A 19,242-nucleotide genomic window follows, 5' to 3' on the forward strand; every position below is an offset into this window, starting at 1 on the left:
AGGGGCAGTTCCAGGAGGAGGCCCTGGCGGACCAACCTAGGCTACTACCCAGGCTTACATCCAGAGCTTTGAGTTAGCCCAAGCCAATATCTACACCATCTATGACCTGCTAGAGCATGAGAAGGGACAAGTCCTGCAGAGCCATAGCCAAAGGATCTCCATGACAGGACAACAGGTTAACCGGGAAGAGTCTTGGCGAGGGTACAGTATTGATGGTGTACTAGAAGTTGGAGACCTTGAACCAGACCAACAACTCATAGCAGTAAATATTTGCAAGTAAAACCGTTTGGGCAAAAGGGTGTACTGTGTGACACACTGCAGCTTCCAGTGCCATTATGACAAACAAAATGTGATGGAGAGAAGGGCAAGATGGAGGAGCAAAGTGGGTTTTTTAAATCATTTTTATAGCTTTTATTCTCTTTTAGGGGGAGGCCACAAGGGTGGGGGACAGACAAGAAGCACTGGGAAATGAGTGGGATGGGGTGCATGATGTGACATTCACAAAGAATCAATAAAAAAAAAAAATAGGTTTAAAAAAAGAGTGGAAGATACATGAAATACTTTCAAAATGTATACCTAAGTTCAAACCCTGCCTCTACCACTTACTGAGTGACCTTACATGAGTTAGTTAACTTTGAACATCAGTTTCCTTATCTACAAAATAGGAATAAAAATTATACATTCAAAAGAATCATTCTAAGGATCAAATAATACTGTGAATATAAAAGGTCTTACAACAGGCTGGACAGATATTAATTAATGAATAATAGTTCCATCTCATAGGAAATTAATACATCAAAATGCCTCCAATTACACTGTTATACATAGTCAGACATTTAAAACATGTAACTCTAAGTAATAGCCCTACAAAATCTCACATATACTACAAATTTATCTGTATTTAATCCCCTAAACAGTGAAGTTAATTTTCAAATTTATTACAAATTGTCATAAATTCTCAACTGGTGAGGCTTGCATTATTTTGTAGTAACTGTTCTTTGTTGCCTGAGAATTCTAGACCAAACTATACTTAGCATGCATTACTACATACTGTAGCATAATCATTTCTAAATTTATACCCAAAGTGAACTTTAGGAAATTATTTAAACACACTTAAGAAATAGTCTCCATAAGAGCTTAGTTGTGAGATGTCCAAAGAAATATTTTAAGGGATCAAAGATTATGGCACCATATTGAATATAATAAAATAAGTACTTACTAGAAGACAAAAGCCTTGACTCATTTCTCTTAATTAGAAGAATTAATGAGCTGTGCATCTCTATATATGTGCACATAAAAGAAGACCAAGGAAATATGCAAATGTGGGGAGAAGGCCCTTCACAGCACCAGACACGCTGAGAGTGCTCTGAGCTACTGAAGTGACCTGAGCTCTAGTTCCTTCCTAATTCTTAACCCTTATCGTGCATGAAACATTCATTCCCCCTCTCCATTCTCCAGGTAACAGAGGTCGCTAGATTTTATTGCTCACATAAACTCTTTTTCTTCCCAGATTCTGAGTCTCTTCCACTTTAAAGTTGAATTTAAGTCAACTCTTTCCCAAAAGACTTAAACATATAAAAATGTTCTGAATTTGAAACTAAGAGTATGAACTGAGGTCTGGCAATCATTCTGAAACAGTGATTTGCTATAGGCCATCGTTCTAGATTTTTAATTTATTTTAAAGTAGTAGACGTAGATAGCTAGAAATGAAAAATAAGTAGTGAATTTTGATAGTGAATTTAGAAAACATAAGGAGAAAAGAAAAAGTAATGCATATCCCACAGTGGGAATAGTCAAAACATTGTTGTATTTCTTTCAAGTTCTTTTTATGTATGTCCAACAACATCACACACACACACACACACACACACACACACACACACACACACACACCTGAATTCTTACATGTAAGTTCATACCATATGCACTGTAACTTTGTATCCACTTTTCTTCTAATATTAAACAAACATTTCTCACACCATTGTTTTACAATTTAAAAGTATTTTAAAGGAATTAAAGACTCTTCCCCTTCCATTCTGATCATTTATTTTTTCCACTATACTAAATAATTCAAACTGAAAGAAAAACAAATGCAGAAGAAATTAAGGAGAAGAAATTGAGGCAAGAACTGAGACTATCCATCCGTGCATCCACATCCTCGGCTGTCTACATGGGAGGGAACCTCATTACCGTCGGCAGCTGCTCTAGGTCTGTAAAAAGCAGGTTAAAAGGCCGCAGTCTCTTCTTGGTGGCAGATGTCTACAAGGTCTCAGATGATAACAAGTGGACAGTGATTGATTCTGGAGTTTGCCAACCACAGTTCATGCAAAAATAGCTACAAGAAGCAAATTCTGGTGGCACCCACAGAGTATCTTGCTCAGACCCAGTTTTGCTTTAAGAATATAGTTAATTACATAGCAGTATTAAATAATTTGTAAAGTATACAAACCAAAAGGACTAAATACTAAGAGGGAAGCCCACAGGCAAGAAAACAATGTGATAAAAAGATAGAAAGCTGTCAACTGGCTTCACAGAAGTGTTCGGTGCTGGGGATGAAGTTCGGTGGTGGCATGCGGCCCAGGCCCTGGCTTGACTCTCCAGAACAGAAAGGACAAAACAAGACAGAGAAAAGCAGACATGAGAGAAAAATGAGTTTCATGACATCATTGCAGAAGCAGGAGCTTCCTCGGAGGGAGGAAATGGGAACAACTAAAGAACAAAATGGAATGGAGTACGCAGAAATATCGTTTTTACTATAGCAAATGTACTAGGATTTCTCACAGTACTCCATCTCATTTTCAAAACTTAACAACATGACACAGTTCAAGCCTTTCTTCCATACAAAAGTGATCGTCAAAAAAGCTACCATGAGTCCAAAACACACTGAACACACTTTTCCATTAATTTTACCACTTAGTGTGGTTTCTGTCCATGAGGACAGTTTAAAGAATTCTCTAATGCCTGAAGAAAGATTCAACTTTTTACATCAGTCTAAACACTACCATCATGCTGAGTAATCATTTAGCAGTTAAGTATTCCCCAAGGCACAACTGCCTCCCCCCTTTGACTCCTGGTCCTCTTAGAAAATTAAATGACATCTGTGTTCTCTTCCCAGATCAATGTGTGAATACATATAAAACTGTAAAAAGAAAAAGAAAAAAGAAAAGAAATCCCAGAGGCCTCTGAACTCCTTCAATTCCTACTAACTTCTGTGTCAGAAAAGGAGGGATTTAAAGAGAAATAGTAAAGGGGTAAACTGAGTCATGGAGCAATGAAGACAGGGTGAAAACTACAGAAAGAACTTTACCATTCTGGGCCACACTGGCCAATGCACATTTCACTTAGCATTTCATTAAGTGAAGTCACTGTGTTTTCATCTCAGAACTTCTATGGTTGAACCAGGCCATCAGACAAAACAGAGGCACTATGAACTCTTGAGAACAGGACCCCAATCTCATTTCTATCTCCCTGGCTCATAGATAACAGTCATCAAAGGGAAAATGAATAATTAAATGAACACACTAGAACAAAACTCCTACAGATGGCAGAACCTATATGCAGCATTGTGCTATTATCATCACTAAATGCTTTTAGTTGACCACTGGCATATGTATCAAAAATCATTTCGTAAAACTCCTTTGAGCTGTCTTAAAACTTATTCCTAAAACAAAAAATAGCTTTACATTAATCTGCCTGTTATAAGAGCAATAATTAACAATCTTTATTAGTAAACAAGTGGATCTTATGAAGACCAAGCTTGTGTTGGAAATAAACGTATAAATTACAACTATTTTCAGGAATTGGAATCTTTACACATTTCATACCTGGAACTTAAACGGATTTTTAAACTTTGTGTAATAACTGCAGGGAAGATAGCAACCGAAGCACCATTCCAGTACACTAAAGGTGATTGTTGCATCCACTGCTCATGTCACATTGATGTATGACTATGGAGCAAAGGTCAACCTTCTGTACTCATACATTATCAGATCTGAAAGCACAATATTTGATTCTGACCAACCTTTAAACTGCCCACAATATGTGTGAAAAATAGATGGAGTTTTACCCTGGTTTTATAAATTTAAAAAAAAAAAAAAAATGAACCCGTGTTTCAGAAGCAGAAGGGTCAAGAAGGCAGTGGGCAAGGTGAGATGTCGGCACTATGAATCTCACAGTGTCTTAGCTATCAGCGAGGTCTAGTACAATGATTACAAGCAAAAATTGCTATACTAATGAAGACAAAGATCTACAAAATTAAATAGCACAGGCCCTCTGACAGAGGGCAGTACCTGGTGGACAATAATGCAAAAATAAGGACATAAATCACTCTTTAGAGATAATAAAAACCCATAGTACACCAATCATTTGCACGCCTGTGGAAGGCACTGTTGAGACCAGAAGTGTCAGCTGCCATACCCCTCACTACTCATCTGGAATGCAGCAGCCTGAAACGTGGCTTCTTGATCAGAAGACAAGTCATTGTATCTCACACTCCTCACACACACTCCTGCTGACATACAATCTAGTAGTTGTGTGGCATCCTGAATTCAAAACCAGTGTTTGTGGGGTGGACAAACTGCTTCTCAGAATCTCCTGAAATCTGAACAGCTGCTGGTCTCTCCATCAGTGACCAGGGGTCACTAGGAAGGAAGAGTGGAAAATAGCAGAAAGAAAATCTCTATGGTTTATTAATAGATTAGTTATTTGGGGTGGGAGTATTGTGTTGTGGCCCATATATAGGGGTCAGAGGAAAATTTTCTGGAATCGGGTCTTCCCTTCCACCATGTGGGTCTTGGGATTGAACTGAAGTAGTCAGACATGGCAGCAAGTGCCTTTAACAACTGCGCAATTTTGCCGGACTATCATCATTTTGAAATAAACTGGAGGTTGCTGTATTTAAGGGAAGAAAGGTCTCACAATTAAAAAGAATTGGAAAAAAAATCAAAAAAAGGTCCTCAAAACCCAAAAGAAAAAAATGTGCTGGATAGGAATAGCAAGAATTCATCACAACATTTAACCAAAATAGGTCTCAAGAATATCAATTTTATTTCAATCTGTATTCAGTTTTAATTACAAGACCCAAAGCATTCTAATCTGAAAATCCATATACTGTAGGTATGTGAACACACAGTTGAGAATAAAAGTTCCAAATTTTATTTAATTTTTTTTTGAAAGATTGTATAAAGCAAAGCACTATTAACTTAAAAAAAAAAATCTGTCAGCTCCTAGAAAGTAAAGAAAGCCTTTGGAATTCTTGCTATAGACAATAAAACATGAGTAGCCAGGTTCATTTTTAGCAAACAGCTTATAGTTCATAAAACACACACTGGAATGTTTTAATTATACTTGAACAAGCACAGGATCCATTTCCTTTTGCTATGTTTTTCTTTGAGGCAAGTACCCAACTTTGAGAAGGGAAATATTCTTGAATTATTGCATACAAGGGGACATGTGATTCTAGGCCCCACTAGATCCAGAAGTTAAAAAGTAGCAATTTAAGAAAAGCTCTAAGCTAACATTAGTCATAGCATCAAATGGGTTGGAAGTAGGTAAGTAAAAAATCAATAAAGAGCCTGGTGTGGTGGTGCACAGGCTTTAACCCCAGCACTCTGGAGGCAGAGGCAGGTGGATCTCTGTGAGTTTAAGGCCAGGTGTGGTCTACGGAGCAAATTCAAGGCCAGAGAGAGGTATATAGTAAAACTGAATATTTATGGGTTTCTTTAAATGTTTTAGAGGAAGTAGGGACAGGATTGTTGAACCCAGTTTAACTTTCCTGCAATTCATAAACCCAGCCCAATTAACAGGCTCTTTTGAGCAAGGGCCAGGTTTCTCCACTCTCCCACCCTAGCACATGTGCTTAGGTTGTCTCCAGCTTAGTTCATTCATGCTCTTGAGGCTCTTCTATGTCAGGCACCAAGAGAACAAAGACAATATATCCTCGCCCTCAGTTGTGCTTTGGGCTAGTCCTAACTCCATCATTCATAGGAATTTCATGCAGAAACAGCACATCGACCTCTGGTGTTGGCAAAGACAAGTCCAGCGCTTAGTAATAGGGGTCTGCTTTCTGATTATAGATGTAGCACATCCTGTGCCAAGTTCTGGTTTACTTTGGTTTGAGATCAAGAGGGAGACAATAACTAAGAAACATGGTCTATCTCCAGTATTCGGTGAGAACTGAGAAGCAGAAATAACAAGCAACCAGGTGCTTCCTGCACAAATGACATGTGAAATACTGCACAAGCATGGAAACCGAAGAGCCTTAGCCTGATGCCTTCAGCTAAAGGAGCGCTCACAGGTGGTGAAGAAGGAAAGCAACTGCAGTGCTCATGTTTAAATCCTATTTTCAGCCCCATAAACCAAATAGTTTTAGGAAATGAATTTAATCTCCATGTGACACTGCTCTCTCCTTGAAGTCACTGGGAGAACCCTAAGAGAATGCATGGGAGAGTACCTAGAGCATAAGCTTGACCAACAGGAGGCATTACAAATATGTGCACCAAACACCCTGCCTGCAACACCCTTCAAAGCAGACTAAGAAATACTTATTTCCATGAAAATACATTTTCCCCAAGGTTTCCTAAATCAAATGCCAGAGATCTGGTAAAAGTCTTGAGTAGCTAAAAATTTGGCCTCTTTCACACAATTCTGGACTGAGGGATGCTTTAAGGACACTTTTTAATCTTCTAGAGTACTTGCAACATTTATCAGTTTTGATGCCAGAGGGAGGGGGGGTGTTCAGAGTGCTCCTGAACCCATCTGTCACCACCTGTCAGTGAAGGGATGACAGCCCCAGGCAGCCATGCCCAGCTTTTACACAGGAGCTCCAGACCCAAACTCAGGTCCTCATGCTTACAAAAAACGCTTTCTCAGCTCTGACTTCAGCAATGCTTTTCAAGTCTATATTTTTCCATTGATTTCATTTGTATATATGTGTGAGCATACATGTGCCACAGCAGGCATGCAGAGGTCAGAGAGGAAGCTGGTTCTACCCTTGTACCATGTGGGTCCTGGAAATCAAACAGGTCATCAGGCTTGGCAGCAGGTGCCTACCTTTACCTGATGATTCATCTCTCGGGCCCTAGAAAGATTAAAGGTTAACAGTAAAAAGAAAACTAGGAGTACAAAATGCCAACTACTTCAAATAAGCTAATAATAATAAGACAAATTGCCCACAGATTGATGCAATTAAATAATGTTTTAATTCTGTACTCAGTATTTATTGTTTCCATATTTATATATCTGTCTAAATTATATTTATCCACTGACCAGTAGTATTAACACACTTACAAATTTAATAAATTTGAAATACATCAAATTATAAAATTATGATCTAACAGGTATCAGTACACAACCATTTCTACCCTGATTCATTATTACTTGGAACTTGAATTCTTTTTCTGATGGTTCTTCAGTTTGTGAACGGTAGCTAATGTCTTCTCCATTTTTTCTGCCATTGTCCTAGAGCAGTTTCATTACCACAGCCCCTCACATCAGCTGTCCACCTTCTACCCTGCAACTGAGACATACAGAAACCTAACAGGTCGTCTCGTAATTTAGGCACTGTCAGTAGGAAACAGAAGTAAAGTTGCTAAAGAAATCCTAAACTTACCAAGATTGAAACACTGAAAAGTTAATGGTTCAATAGAATCATCCTGCAGTAAGTTAGATCTGACTTGGCTCAGATGCCCGCTGTCCCTGACCTAAAACTGACAATCATTCAGCACTGGAACTCAGCATATAATATTTAATGACAATCATTACATAATTAAAATCAGTCTCCCCCCTCCACATATACACACAGCTACAGACTTGATTCTACTCTGAAGGCATGCATGTATGCACAATGAGTACATGATAAAAAAAATGCATAGTTTAATGAATAATAAAATAAAATTGGATTCCAAATGGAGCTACTCCAATTCAACAGCTATATATTGAGTTCCTTGAGGATCTACATAAACAGGAGGTATTTCAGGAGCCAGACTTGAGACATCTAGGAGGCTGAGAGAAACTTTGTATAGATCAGCACTGAAGAATAATGTATGTATACTGAAAGTATGTGTGTGGTGAGGGGGAAGTAACAGTGACACTAAGTGTAATGCTAAGAGATGACAGAGCCAAGTAGGAAGGAAACTACACTGGCTTTGTCGGCAGACTCCAAGTTCAGATCTCTCTCAAACATGGAAATCATGGAAGGCAGAAGCAAAGGTCTGAACTGAATAGAATAGGTAGGAAAGTATCAAGATGAAGACAGACAAACAGTTTAAAAGGTAGATTTCATAACCTGAGGCCACAGAGGCATGCATTAAAAGGCAATCCTATGATGATTAAATGTAAGGCTTTTAGGAGCTGGAGGAATATTTCAATAGAAGAGCCGTGCTTAACATGTATGAGGCTGTGGGTTCAACGCCAAAGACTAGAAAGAAAAAGTCAGCATTAGTCATTGGTTTGCATTCAGATCTCTGAATGTAATGTAATGTAAGTCACTAAATACTATACACACACCAGATGTAGAACTCAGAGAAAACTGCTTATTCTCTTTACATCTTGTTTCTTTCCCATAACTCAAGATATAAAATCTTCACATGACTGTTTAAAAAAAAAAAAAACACCTTGTGTATAAACACACATATATACAGAAGGCAGATGTTGTTTGATGGAACAATGCAAATTTATTATTAATACCATTCAAATGAGACAGAAATAAAATAAATGTAAGGTGTTTAAGAGAGCAAGGCAGAGCGGCTCACAGAAATGATCCCAGCACCCAGGAAGCTGAGGCCACAAGTCACAAATTCCAGCCCAAGCTGGGCTATACTGCAATATTCTGGGGAGGGGCTGGGGCAGGGAGGTTAAGAAGTTGGAATAGACAGTTGGACTACAGAGGGAAAGGAAGAAGGAACAGACTCTAAATTATAGCTCGAATACTGATGCTATTTGGTGAAATGAGAAACAAGTTTGAACAAGCGTTTTTTTGTGTTTTGTTTTTGTGGGTTTTTTTAATATACCGAGTTCACAATGCCGTGGCAGTAGGTGGGTAAATACGGAGCTATGAGGAAAAAGAAACAGAGCAAGCTAGAGAGCCGACATTCATAGACAGACAGTAATTGTTAAATCCCTGGGCATTGATGGGAGCTCCCAGAGAACGAATGTACAGAGAGACGAGCTGACAGGAGGTAAAAGCCAGGGAATACCAACATTCAAAGGACCAAAACCAAGAAACCAGAAGATAATGGTAGTGTCTGTCCAGAACCAAAAGGAAAAAGATGTCTCAAAGGAAAAAGAACACTCAGCCAGCTGGGCAGTGATGATGCACGCCTTTAATCCCAGCACTTGGGAGGCAGAGGCAGGCCGATCTCTGTGAGTTCGAGGCCAGCCTGGTCTACAGAGTGAGATCCAGGACAGCCAGGGCTACACAGAGAAACCCTGTCTTGAAAAAAAGAGCACTCAGGCAAATCAAGCTGCCAAGCAGGAGAACGGGTGAAGAAATGAGTCTTCAATGAGTGGAGCCCTACTAGACCCTCAACACAGATAGAAGAGGCCAACTGTGGAGAGAGCTGAGAAGAAACAGCACACCCTGCAGTAAGGACCCTAAGTGAAGACAAAGGGACACAGAGATGCAGGACTAAAAGGCGGAGGGCCAGAAAACAATGTAAGCGACACTGAAGGCAGGAAGGGACAAGCACAGGCCAGGGGTTGAGGGACTCATACGGCTATAGGAGGAGGTGGGGAAAGACAGGGAGAAGCAGCCAACCCTAGCCATAGGTCACACTGGACATGAGGGGACATAACACGATGACCTGTTGACTGTGGACAGGGAAGCCATCACGGGGGCTTCACAGCTTGCTTTCTCTCACTCACACTAGTCTTGACAATCAGAAATGGGGCGCCTCATTCTCTTCAGCCATTGTCATAACGTCAGAATGAGATTTCCTGATTTTGAATACACCAACTACTTCTCTGCTGTGTTAGTTTTACTGACCTCCTTTTCAGATCTGGATTTTTATTTTGAATTATGTGTATCTGTGGGGAAGAGAATGCACAAGAGTTTGGTGTCCTAGGAGGCCAGATAGAAGGAGCTCCAGGTGGATGTGAGGTGCCCAAGCTGGGTGCTGAGACGCGAACTCCTGCACTCTGTAAGAACACACTCACTCAACCACTGAGCCATCATCTCTCCAGACTTCCCTTTGTATTTCTTTTTGGAGATTTTTTTTAATAATATCTCCTCAGTTTCATCATTAAATTCCTTTTCTCTGAGGTACTCATATTCGAGCACTGTATATCAGATGTTTTTAAAAAGACTCAACAAGGTTCGATTAACACACACACACACACACACACACACACAGAGAGAGAGAGAGAGAGAGAGAGAGCTAGTAAAAATTAAAAACAAAAAATGTCACATGAAGTTTCAGAGATGGCTTTAGTGGTTAAGGGCACTTCCTGCTCTTCCAGCCAAGTTTGATCCCTAGCACCCATATGGAAGCTCACAATCATCTGTAACTATCATTTCAAGGGATCCAGTACCCTCTTCTGGGCTCTGCAGGTACCTGGCACAAATGCTGTACACAAACAAGTGAAACATTCACACTCATAAAAAAGAAACACAGCTTTTTTTTAAGAAGGGTTAATTTCCATAGTTTCAGTTCTCCATTTCTTTAATCTATCATTTAGACACGTTCATATGACATAAATGCAGAAAGCAGTTTCTGTTCAGAGCAACTGAACTATATGTTCATGTTTTTTAAGTTTCATTACCTGCCACAGAAGGAATCTATGGCCCTTCCATATTTCACGAGGGTTTCAATAATTAATAATAATAATAATTTATACCGTGTAATCTAATATCTATTAATTATCCAGCAAGAAAGCTAGGCACATCATGTAACTATTTTTATCATCCCAGTACCTATGGAAACAGATATTATTCTTCCCATTTCACAGATGAAATAAATGCGGAGAGGTCAGGAGAAATGCCAGCATTACAAAGCTGGCATCCAAGTCTAGTTCCACATCCTTGAATTTATGGGCTCTAAACTAAAATGTCTCAGACTATTAACAAACTGGGCTCTTTAATATATGTCAGATGAGATATTAAATCATAAAAATAAACTTTTAAATGATAAAAGTATATTTAATTTAAACCAGACACACTATGCTAACATGTCTCCTCTATGGCATAATAACTTCACCTCTAATTGTTTCAATATTGGAGAAGACACATAAAAAGAAGCTAGAACAAATTATCAGATTGTGTTTAAGATTCACTAGTCTACATCAAAAATCTTCACACCTGATCCTTGCTATACATACTCAATCCAGTGACCTTATTAGCAGCTAACTTCCTAGTTCAAAACGTATTTGTCTCTCAACATTAAAAACTACAAATGGCATAATGTGTTTCCAAAATCAGAAAATTTTAACTTCTGATTAAGAACACTAAATTTCTTATTTCTCTGAATTTGAAAATGTAAATGAAAAACAAAAACATCATAATTTACTATGTATTTATCATACAGTGAACTCTCCCTACCAAGATTTTTTTTTTCAGATGGCTAGTCATCTATTAAAACACTATGTGAAGAAGTCTAGATATTTAACAAAGAAAAAACATTGCCAGGTTATCTTTATTTTCCAAAACACACACACACACACACAAATTCATTTATATATCATTATTTTACAAATATAAATAATACCAAGAATTCAAGTACAGTCAAGTGCAGACGTAGTTCCTATTTGTTAATATGTAAACATAAACTAACTATATACATCATGTGCCTTTGGCCCAGCTGCAAAATAAAAGACATCAAAAGAAACACTGCACTTGACTGTTCAGTTGCATTCTTATTGACAATTCGTACCAATGCCTATGTAATTAAGATTACAGCTTTCAGTATCACTTAATGTAAACACCTAAACAGATATATCCTTCCCACTGGCAAATATCTCAGAAGTTAAAATTCAATGATGAAGTATTCAAAATCTTAATTATGTTTCAATCCTTAAATACCATTAAAGAAATTATTCCTAGCCAAAGTTGTTCCTATGTCAAAATAGGTATTATTTACAAGTTATAGGTGTAGAAAACAAAAATGCTTTTTTTTTTTACTTTAGAATGCACAAAGTATCTAACAGCTATGTGGGTCTCTGCACATTCAGTGATACCACATGCTTTTATTTTCAATGCCCAGTAGACAGGCCTGGAACACACTGAACTTGCTAGGCAATCTGAATTTGAATAGTATTAAGCATATATCCAAAAGGCTTTTTTTTTTTGAGTACCACAAAAAAAAAAAAAAAAGAGCAGTAACTGACATCAACAAGACTACAAATATCCAGTAGAAGGCACATGGAGTTATTTACTACTGTGTCACCAAAGATTCTCCACTTGGTTCAACACTAGAAACAGAATCAGCTCTGAGAACTGTTGACTTGGCTTCATTTGTTGACGTTTCCTCGTTCTCTGTCTCTTCTTGTTTCGCCTCTGGCTCCTCTGAACCAGATGTTTTTTCAATCACTTGGCTTGTCTGCTCTGCCACTGGTATTCTGTCATCTCCCTGTTCTGTACTACTACCAAGAACATCTTGTTCTTCTAAAGATTCTGAAAAGAGAAAGACATAAGACTTCAGGAATATTGAAATGTCGAAACTGCTAAATAAGGCAAAATCAAAGATAAACATACACATGTACTAAGACACATTTATTACCTTTTAGTCTTACCTTTTAAATCTTCTACAACAAGTACTGAACTATAGCATACCACTTAGGAATTAGTATAAGGGGAAAAAAATAAACCCATACTTCTATAATTCCATATACAATAAGCTTCTAAAGGTCCATCTGCAAGCTCCGCATCCAATCTCAAGGCTCCACCAGGATGAGATACTGTAAGTGCACTGATTCTTTTTTTATGACTGGACACAAACTTGAGACACCTGAAGAGTGAACTCAAGTGAAGAACTACCTCCATCAGATTGGCCTGTGGGCTTAGGGCATTTCTTGATTAGTGACTGATGCAGGAGGAGCCCAGCCCACTGTGGACAGCGCCCACCCTTGGGCAGGTGACCTTGAGTCATATTTTAAAAAAGCAAGTTGATTAGAGAGAAGAGGGATTCTGCAGGCGGGGTGGGGGTGGGGAGGTTGGGGGGGGGGGGAGGGTGTTGAGATCATGATGGGAGGACGTGCAGAGATGACTGGCCACAATAGTGAAAGCCCATGAACTGTGGACTGGTGGCTGTGGAGCCCCCATGGGACTGGACTAGGCCTTCTGGATATGGAAGACGGTTTGTTTGGCTCGAACTGTTTGGGGGGCACCCAGGCAGGGGGATCAGGATCTGTCCCTGGTGCATGGGCAGGCTTCTGGAATCCGGTGCCTGTGGTGTGACACGTTGCACAGCCTTGGTGCAGTGGGAAGGGGCTTGGACCTGCCTAGGCTCAGTGTGCCAGGCTCTGCTCACTCCCCATGGGAGACCTCGATTTGGGGGATGTGGGATGGCTTGGGAAAGACGGCTGGGGGGGGGGAGGAGGGATCTGTGAGTGGTATGTGAAGTGAGTAGAAAATTTCTTAATAAATAAAAATGAAAAAAAAAGGAATAATAGGAAAAAAAAAAAAAAGCAAGTTGAGCAAGTCATAGGGAGTAAGCCAGCAAGCAGCACCCCTCCACAATCTCTACTTCAGTTCCTGCCTCCAGGTTCTTGAGTTCCTGACCCAGAGTCCGTCAATGATGAACTGTGACCAGGGAGTTGGGAGTTATAGGGTGAAATAAAACGTTTCTTCCATGAAAACTTTTTTTTTAAGTTTTTTTTATCACAGCAATAGAGAAACCTAACCAGGACAATAAGGCAAGAGTGTAGAAAACAAAACAAATGTACAACCTCCCATGTTACTGAACAGAAAATTGTTTTCCTTACACCTAAGCGAAACTGTAAGCAATGTAAAAATGTATGCTTTTGTGTATATGCATATATGTGCGTGTAGATATGGACATATATGTAGGCAGTACTCTTCAGATGTTATATACATTTCCATTATTCAAGGATGAGAGAAGTCAAGATCCATCTTTCCAACTATAGACCTTGTCTATCTTTATGCCTATCCAAGCCCTACTATTGAAACTTAGGGATCAGAATACGCTGTATACTTCAGTGTGCTAGGACAAGGAGAACCCTCTTTTCCTTCTATCTATACACAGAAAGTTTGTCTCTACACAAAAATTTACTCCCTTTAAGTTCTAATTATTTTTGAGTTTTGATTTAAATCTCTCAATAATAATTTAATAAAGTTTATGAAGTAAACTCTCTCAATTCTTTAGATATTGAAGAACGAGCTGGAGCAGGAAGTGGCAGAAGCGGCCAGGAGTCTCCTAGTTCTCAAGTCAAAGGGAGATTCCAGCTTTGAGGCACTCCCTTCTTCCACAATAAACCCAATGGGATTGCTAGCAGAAAAGTAATTAAACCACACTAGCCAAGCAAAAGACAAAATTTCCTATATCATAAATGTTCTTTATGATAAACTACAAGTGCTACTGATACAAAAAAAAAAAAAAAATCTGGGGCAAGGCCAGCCTGCTTAAGGAAAGATTCTAGCTAAATTCCTTGTAACATATAGCCAAAATTTCACAAACTAAATAGTTTTGCAAGAAAATATGTGCATTATACATACACCATTATAGAAATACTAGAAATCCATGGTTTTAGCACAAACAAACTTTTTGTCAGAACTTGGAAAATGTTTTTAAAGTATGATCTCCTAAAACAGATATCCTGGACTCCCATCTACAGAATGAGTTACAACTTTCTCCTTTTACAGAATAAAAGGCCCAGATTCCATAGTGAGGGGCATCCACATAATGATATCTTACTGTATGACAATCCAAATAGTAGTGATCACAAAAAGTAGCGAGGAATGATCATAAATCATACTTGTGACACATAATCATAGAAATCTGGTTGTTAGAATATGGAATTTAAATGGCATCATCACACCACGGAAGAAAAGCAGTAGGTCACTCAGTTTTGTTAAATGAGCAGGCAGAAAGGGCAAGTGAAACTCTATGGATATAAACAAATCATGTCTGCTACAAAAGCAAGTTCTTCTACAGAAAACTTAGAAGTTATAACCATTTGTAATTCAACTCTAACACAATACATTCACAGTAGAATTTTAAGAGTCATTAGTTTTCCACAACTCTCTAACCATAAACCAATATTTATTCAGCAAGAACTTTGTCATTTGTTTAGTAAGCCTTCTGAAACCAACCCATCAAGCCATTTAAAATGAAAAACCAAAAAGCTAATAACATAGGGCAAAACCAACACCATGTTTAAGTGAACACAGGCACACACCATTGGCTAAATTCCAACACAACAGCAAAGGAGTCAAAGCTCAAAGTTTACTATATTAAACTTTCGTAATATTACTAACTTTAAAAACTTTAACAAGTCAAAGCTAATTTTAAAATTCTAGGTTTGCATAAAAAGCTAATACGAAAAGAATGGAACTAGAAATTTTAAACATCTATAATACATGAATTAAAAGAAATAGCCTATGTCTCAATAATTAGAAAATGATACAGTTTCCAGTCAAAATCATATTTCAGGAAATATATGAAAAACTAAAAACTTGATGAAATGATAAGGATTTAAATAACTGAAATGCCTATTTTTAAGTACTTTTCTTCTCTTGGATTGATCTGTAGAAAACAATCTTGATGGGAACAATACTAAAAAAGACAGTGGCATGTTACACACCTATGACATAAATCAGTTAGCATTGATGTTGAGAGGCCAATTCTACCTTACAGGAAACTATACAAACAAGATCTAAAAGACCAGATGCACAGTATTAACAGATATGTAACAATTTTACATTTAAACATTAGAGCATTATAAGAAGACCACGTACTATTCCCAAAGTCCTTATTTCTATGGGAGCATCATTTGCCTGTTACAACAAAAACAAAAATTAGTTTTGTTTTGTTTAATGACACTTCAGTTTAAACTAGTTTGGTAATATAAAAATACAGTTTAAAAGACATTAGTATTTGACAATAAGATACCAAAAGACAAAGACTCAAAATAGTGACCTGAATGTCCTCATCCTATCCACCACCTTCCACTCCAATATTACTAAGACAGCAGTGTTTTTCTACCAAAAAATAGCAATTAGTAACTGACTGTTTAGGCTTAGCCCCAAATCAGCTAGACAACTCAAACTCAAAACAATGTAACTGTATAATAAAAATACTATTGCTTCACCTAAACACACACACATGTAAAAACATATGAGCCTTACCTTAAATTTAGATTTTTATCCTAGCTCTTAAAAAAGAAAACTAAATAATCTAGAAAAACAATTTGGTTTTGCTTTGTGGATAAACCAAAACTTGGCCTTCTTAACATATCAGTGCTCACTATACATGTACACTATACATATTCCTTCCCATTATTAAGTTAAAAACCGACAATTTCAGTCTTTAAGACATAGGTTGTAAAGAAGGCATTTTTGCCTTCCTCAGGGTCAGTATATTTAAGGAACAAAGGCATGAATTTCATCACAATTCATAAGAATGACTCAATAAATAACCTAATTAAATTATAACCAGTTTTTAAAAAATAGATAAAATTCAAAACATAGACTATTATCTAGTTATTTATCATTGGTAAACAATTCAATTAAAACAATTAAGAGTTCCATTACAAAGCAATGACTAAATCAACTAAACCATTGGTGGAAGTATTTAGAAAAAGGTATCAGAAGACTAAATTATTCAGAAAACTCAACATAAACAAAGGTTGAAGCTTTGATGAGGAGTCTTATATATAAACAGGAGCCACCAAAATTTTCATTATCAAATGGTAAAATTTCCTAGAGCATCATAAGAAAACACTACAGACAATTCTTATTCATTCATGTAACCTAATAGTAACAGTATTTTGTATATAAGAAAAAAAGAATAGATATCAGGTTATCAAATTTTTATATTATATAAAGTTTACTTAATCATCAGTATTGGATAGAAGCCATGAATTTTCATATTATTGAGTGAATAATAAAATATTAATAGATTAAAATAAATAAATAAATAAAAGATTATTTTCAACTAAAGCAACTACCTGGGACCTAGACAACATAACTAAATAATGGAAACAATATTTTTTTTCAAACATGGCAGCAAAAACAGAACCATTAAACTCAGACAAGAACGTGGGACCTCGCTGACTGATGACAACATCTGTGAATAGAACGCTATGAAGCACTTTGGAAAGGGTTTTCTTTATCATTATTACTAGTGCTGGGGTGGAGCATGTGCCACAGCATGAGTGTCAAAACCAAAGGACGACGTCCTTGTGGGGAGGTTCTCTCTTTTCACCTTTCCACAGACTCAAGGGATCACACTTGACTCATCAACTTTCATGGCAAGTGCGTTTGCTGACCCAGTTTGGAGGATAGGAAAAAAAAAAGCCACTTTAATGTCAGTTGGCAGAGTTAATTCCTTATGTATTTATGGATTGTAAATTTATACATTATCATCTCATCATAAAAGGAAGTAATTAATCTAAAAGCAAGTCCTTTTTTTGCTATCTAGTACAGTTTTAAGAATATAGCAATTAATACACCTAGTTTCTTGTGTTTTTGTTATCTGTTAGCAAAGTATCTGGATTACAATTCTAGAATGTAAAAAAGTTCAAGGATTAACAGGAATTTCTTCTAGGTCTCTTTGGTAAAAATTTGACAAGATTACAATTCTAAATGATAGAAAACTTTTTAAAACCTCATCCTAAGTATGGATTCTTCTAATATTAGGATCCAGACAAAACTTAACTGCAGAGACATGTGGCACAGACTGGGAGGCAAAGTTCTTAGTTCCAGATCATTGATGAGAAGCAAGTTACCTTTCCAGTGTAAATTCTGTAATTCAGCAATGTATCAGACCAGTTCCTGCTCTCAAGAAGCTATTTCAATATGCTTTAAAAATACAAAAGGAAAACAAAATTTCTGTCCAGTCCTCACTTTTCTATAACACTGATGAATTTAGAAATTAGAACTTTAATCTCCAACTACACTGGCTATTAGCATAAAGTTGATGACTGAAATCATACTGTCTTATTTAATAGGTTGATTTAACCACCAATGTTTAAAATAAATGCAGCTCTCTTTGTTTATCTGAAATACTTGGCATCATTTACTATAGGATCCAGCTTTGAACTGATAACTGTATTGTGATGTAATAATGGATTCTTGGAGAAAAATTTCCGTCTTCTGAAGAAACAAGAAGTAAAAAGGTGGCTGGCCACTCTGATGATTCCAAAGAGAAATATGAAGAAGTTACGACTTTAAAAAACGTCCTTAGCAAAATGCCTTACTGTCTCAGCTTTTAGTACTAGGGAGTCATGAGACCTGCCTCAAGTTTAGTCTTCACCTATTGACATTACCTTACTGGGGTTCACTTTGAGCCAGTTAGACTTCATTCCGGAGAGTTCAGATAGAAAATGAGACATCTGAGGTATTGTTCCTCCTAGATTAGATGAGAAGGAAAGGTATAGCTGTGTGTTGTCTGCTAACTATCCATCTTGACCTTAGTAGAAGAAATAAAGAATAGGACCCATTATCAAGATTTATATTTTATTGGAGGTTTTTTTCTTCTCCTCTTTAAAAAAAAAAAAATCAAACAAAAAAATACTACTGGCTTTCAAGCATTCACTTTAGCTTTCATAAGCAAGTTAACTCATGGAAGAGACTTCAGTTTGTTCCTCTAGGCATCTTCGGTATAAAACCCTTTATTCTCAGTTCCAAGAGGCCGCAATCCCAAGGCAGATGGTTTGCATGTGTCAGCATGCAGCTCAGAGCATGACTTAAGCAAAAAAAAAAAAAAGGTTGACACTGTGTTTGGAGTTGATGCTGCAGACTTGGAGACGAAGATGCATTCACTCAGCGTTGGAAGTACACAGGCTCAGTCACAGCTGTCTGTATTCATGTTCACTTTGACACTTGTTAGTAAGCCAAAAGCCAAGCCCAATTCCACACATATTTCAGGTTCATTCCTCAAAGTTTAAAAAAAACCTTGACTCTCATACTAACCTTCTGATATCTAAAATATTCACTACTTCATATAATCCAGCTAAAGCAATTTTAATGCTTTTATAAAAGATAAATCAAAAGTATATAAATAATAATTGCTACTAAATCTGGGAACTTCCAGGATGTTTTTATACACTAGGCAACAGTACCAAAATATT

General features: G+C 37.4%; 1 protein-coding gene across 2 annotated transcripts in view; it reads right to left on the reverse strand.

Annotated features, from left to right (window-relative positions):
* Positions 1–11,646: 11,646 nt before the first annotated feature.
* Lnpk (lunapark, ER junction formation factor) overlaps positions 11,647–19,242 on the reverse strand; it is a 53,163-nt gene continuing 45,567 nt past the window's right edge. The window contains exon 13 of one of the 2 annotated variants that reach the window (XM_036185183.1): positions 11,647–12,604. In XM_036185183.1, the coding sequence (XP_036041076.1) occupies positions 12,366–12,604 (239 nt within the window). In that variant the 3' untranslated portion in view covers positions 11,647–12,365. Of the gene's footprint in view, positions 12,605–18,057; positions 18,522–19,242 lie in introns of those variants that run through there. The other variant, XM_036185184.1, reaches the window with a different exon arrangement.

The sequence above is a fragment of the Onychomys torridus genome, chromosome 4 (assembly GCF_903995425.1).
Source record: "Onychomys torridus chromosome 4, mOncTor1.1, whole genome shotgun sequence".
Classification (NCBI taxonomy): domain Eukaryota; kingdom Metazoa; phylum Chordata; class Mammalia; order Rodentia; family Cricetidae; genus Onychomys; species Onychomys torridus.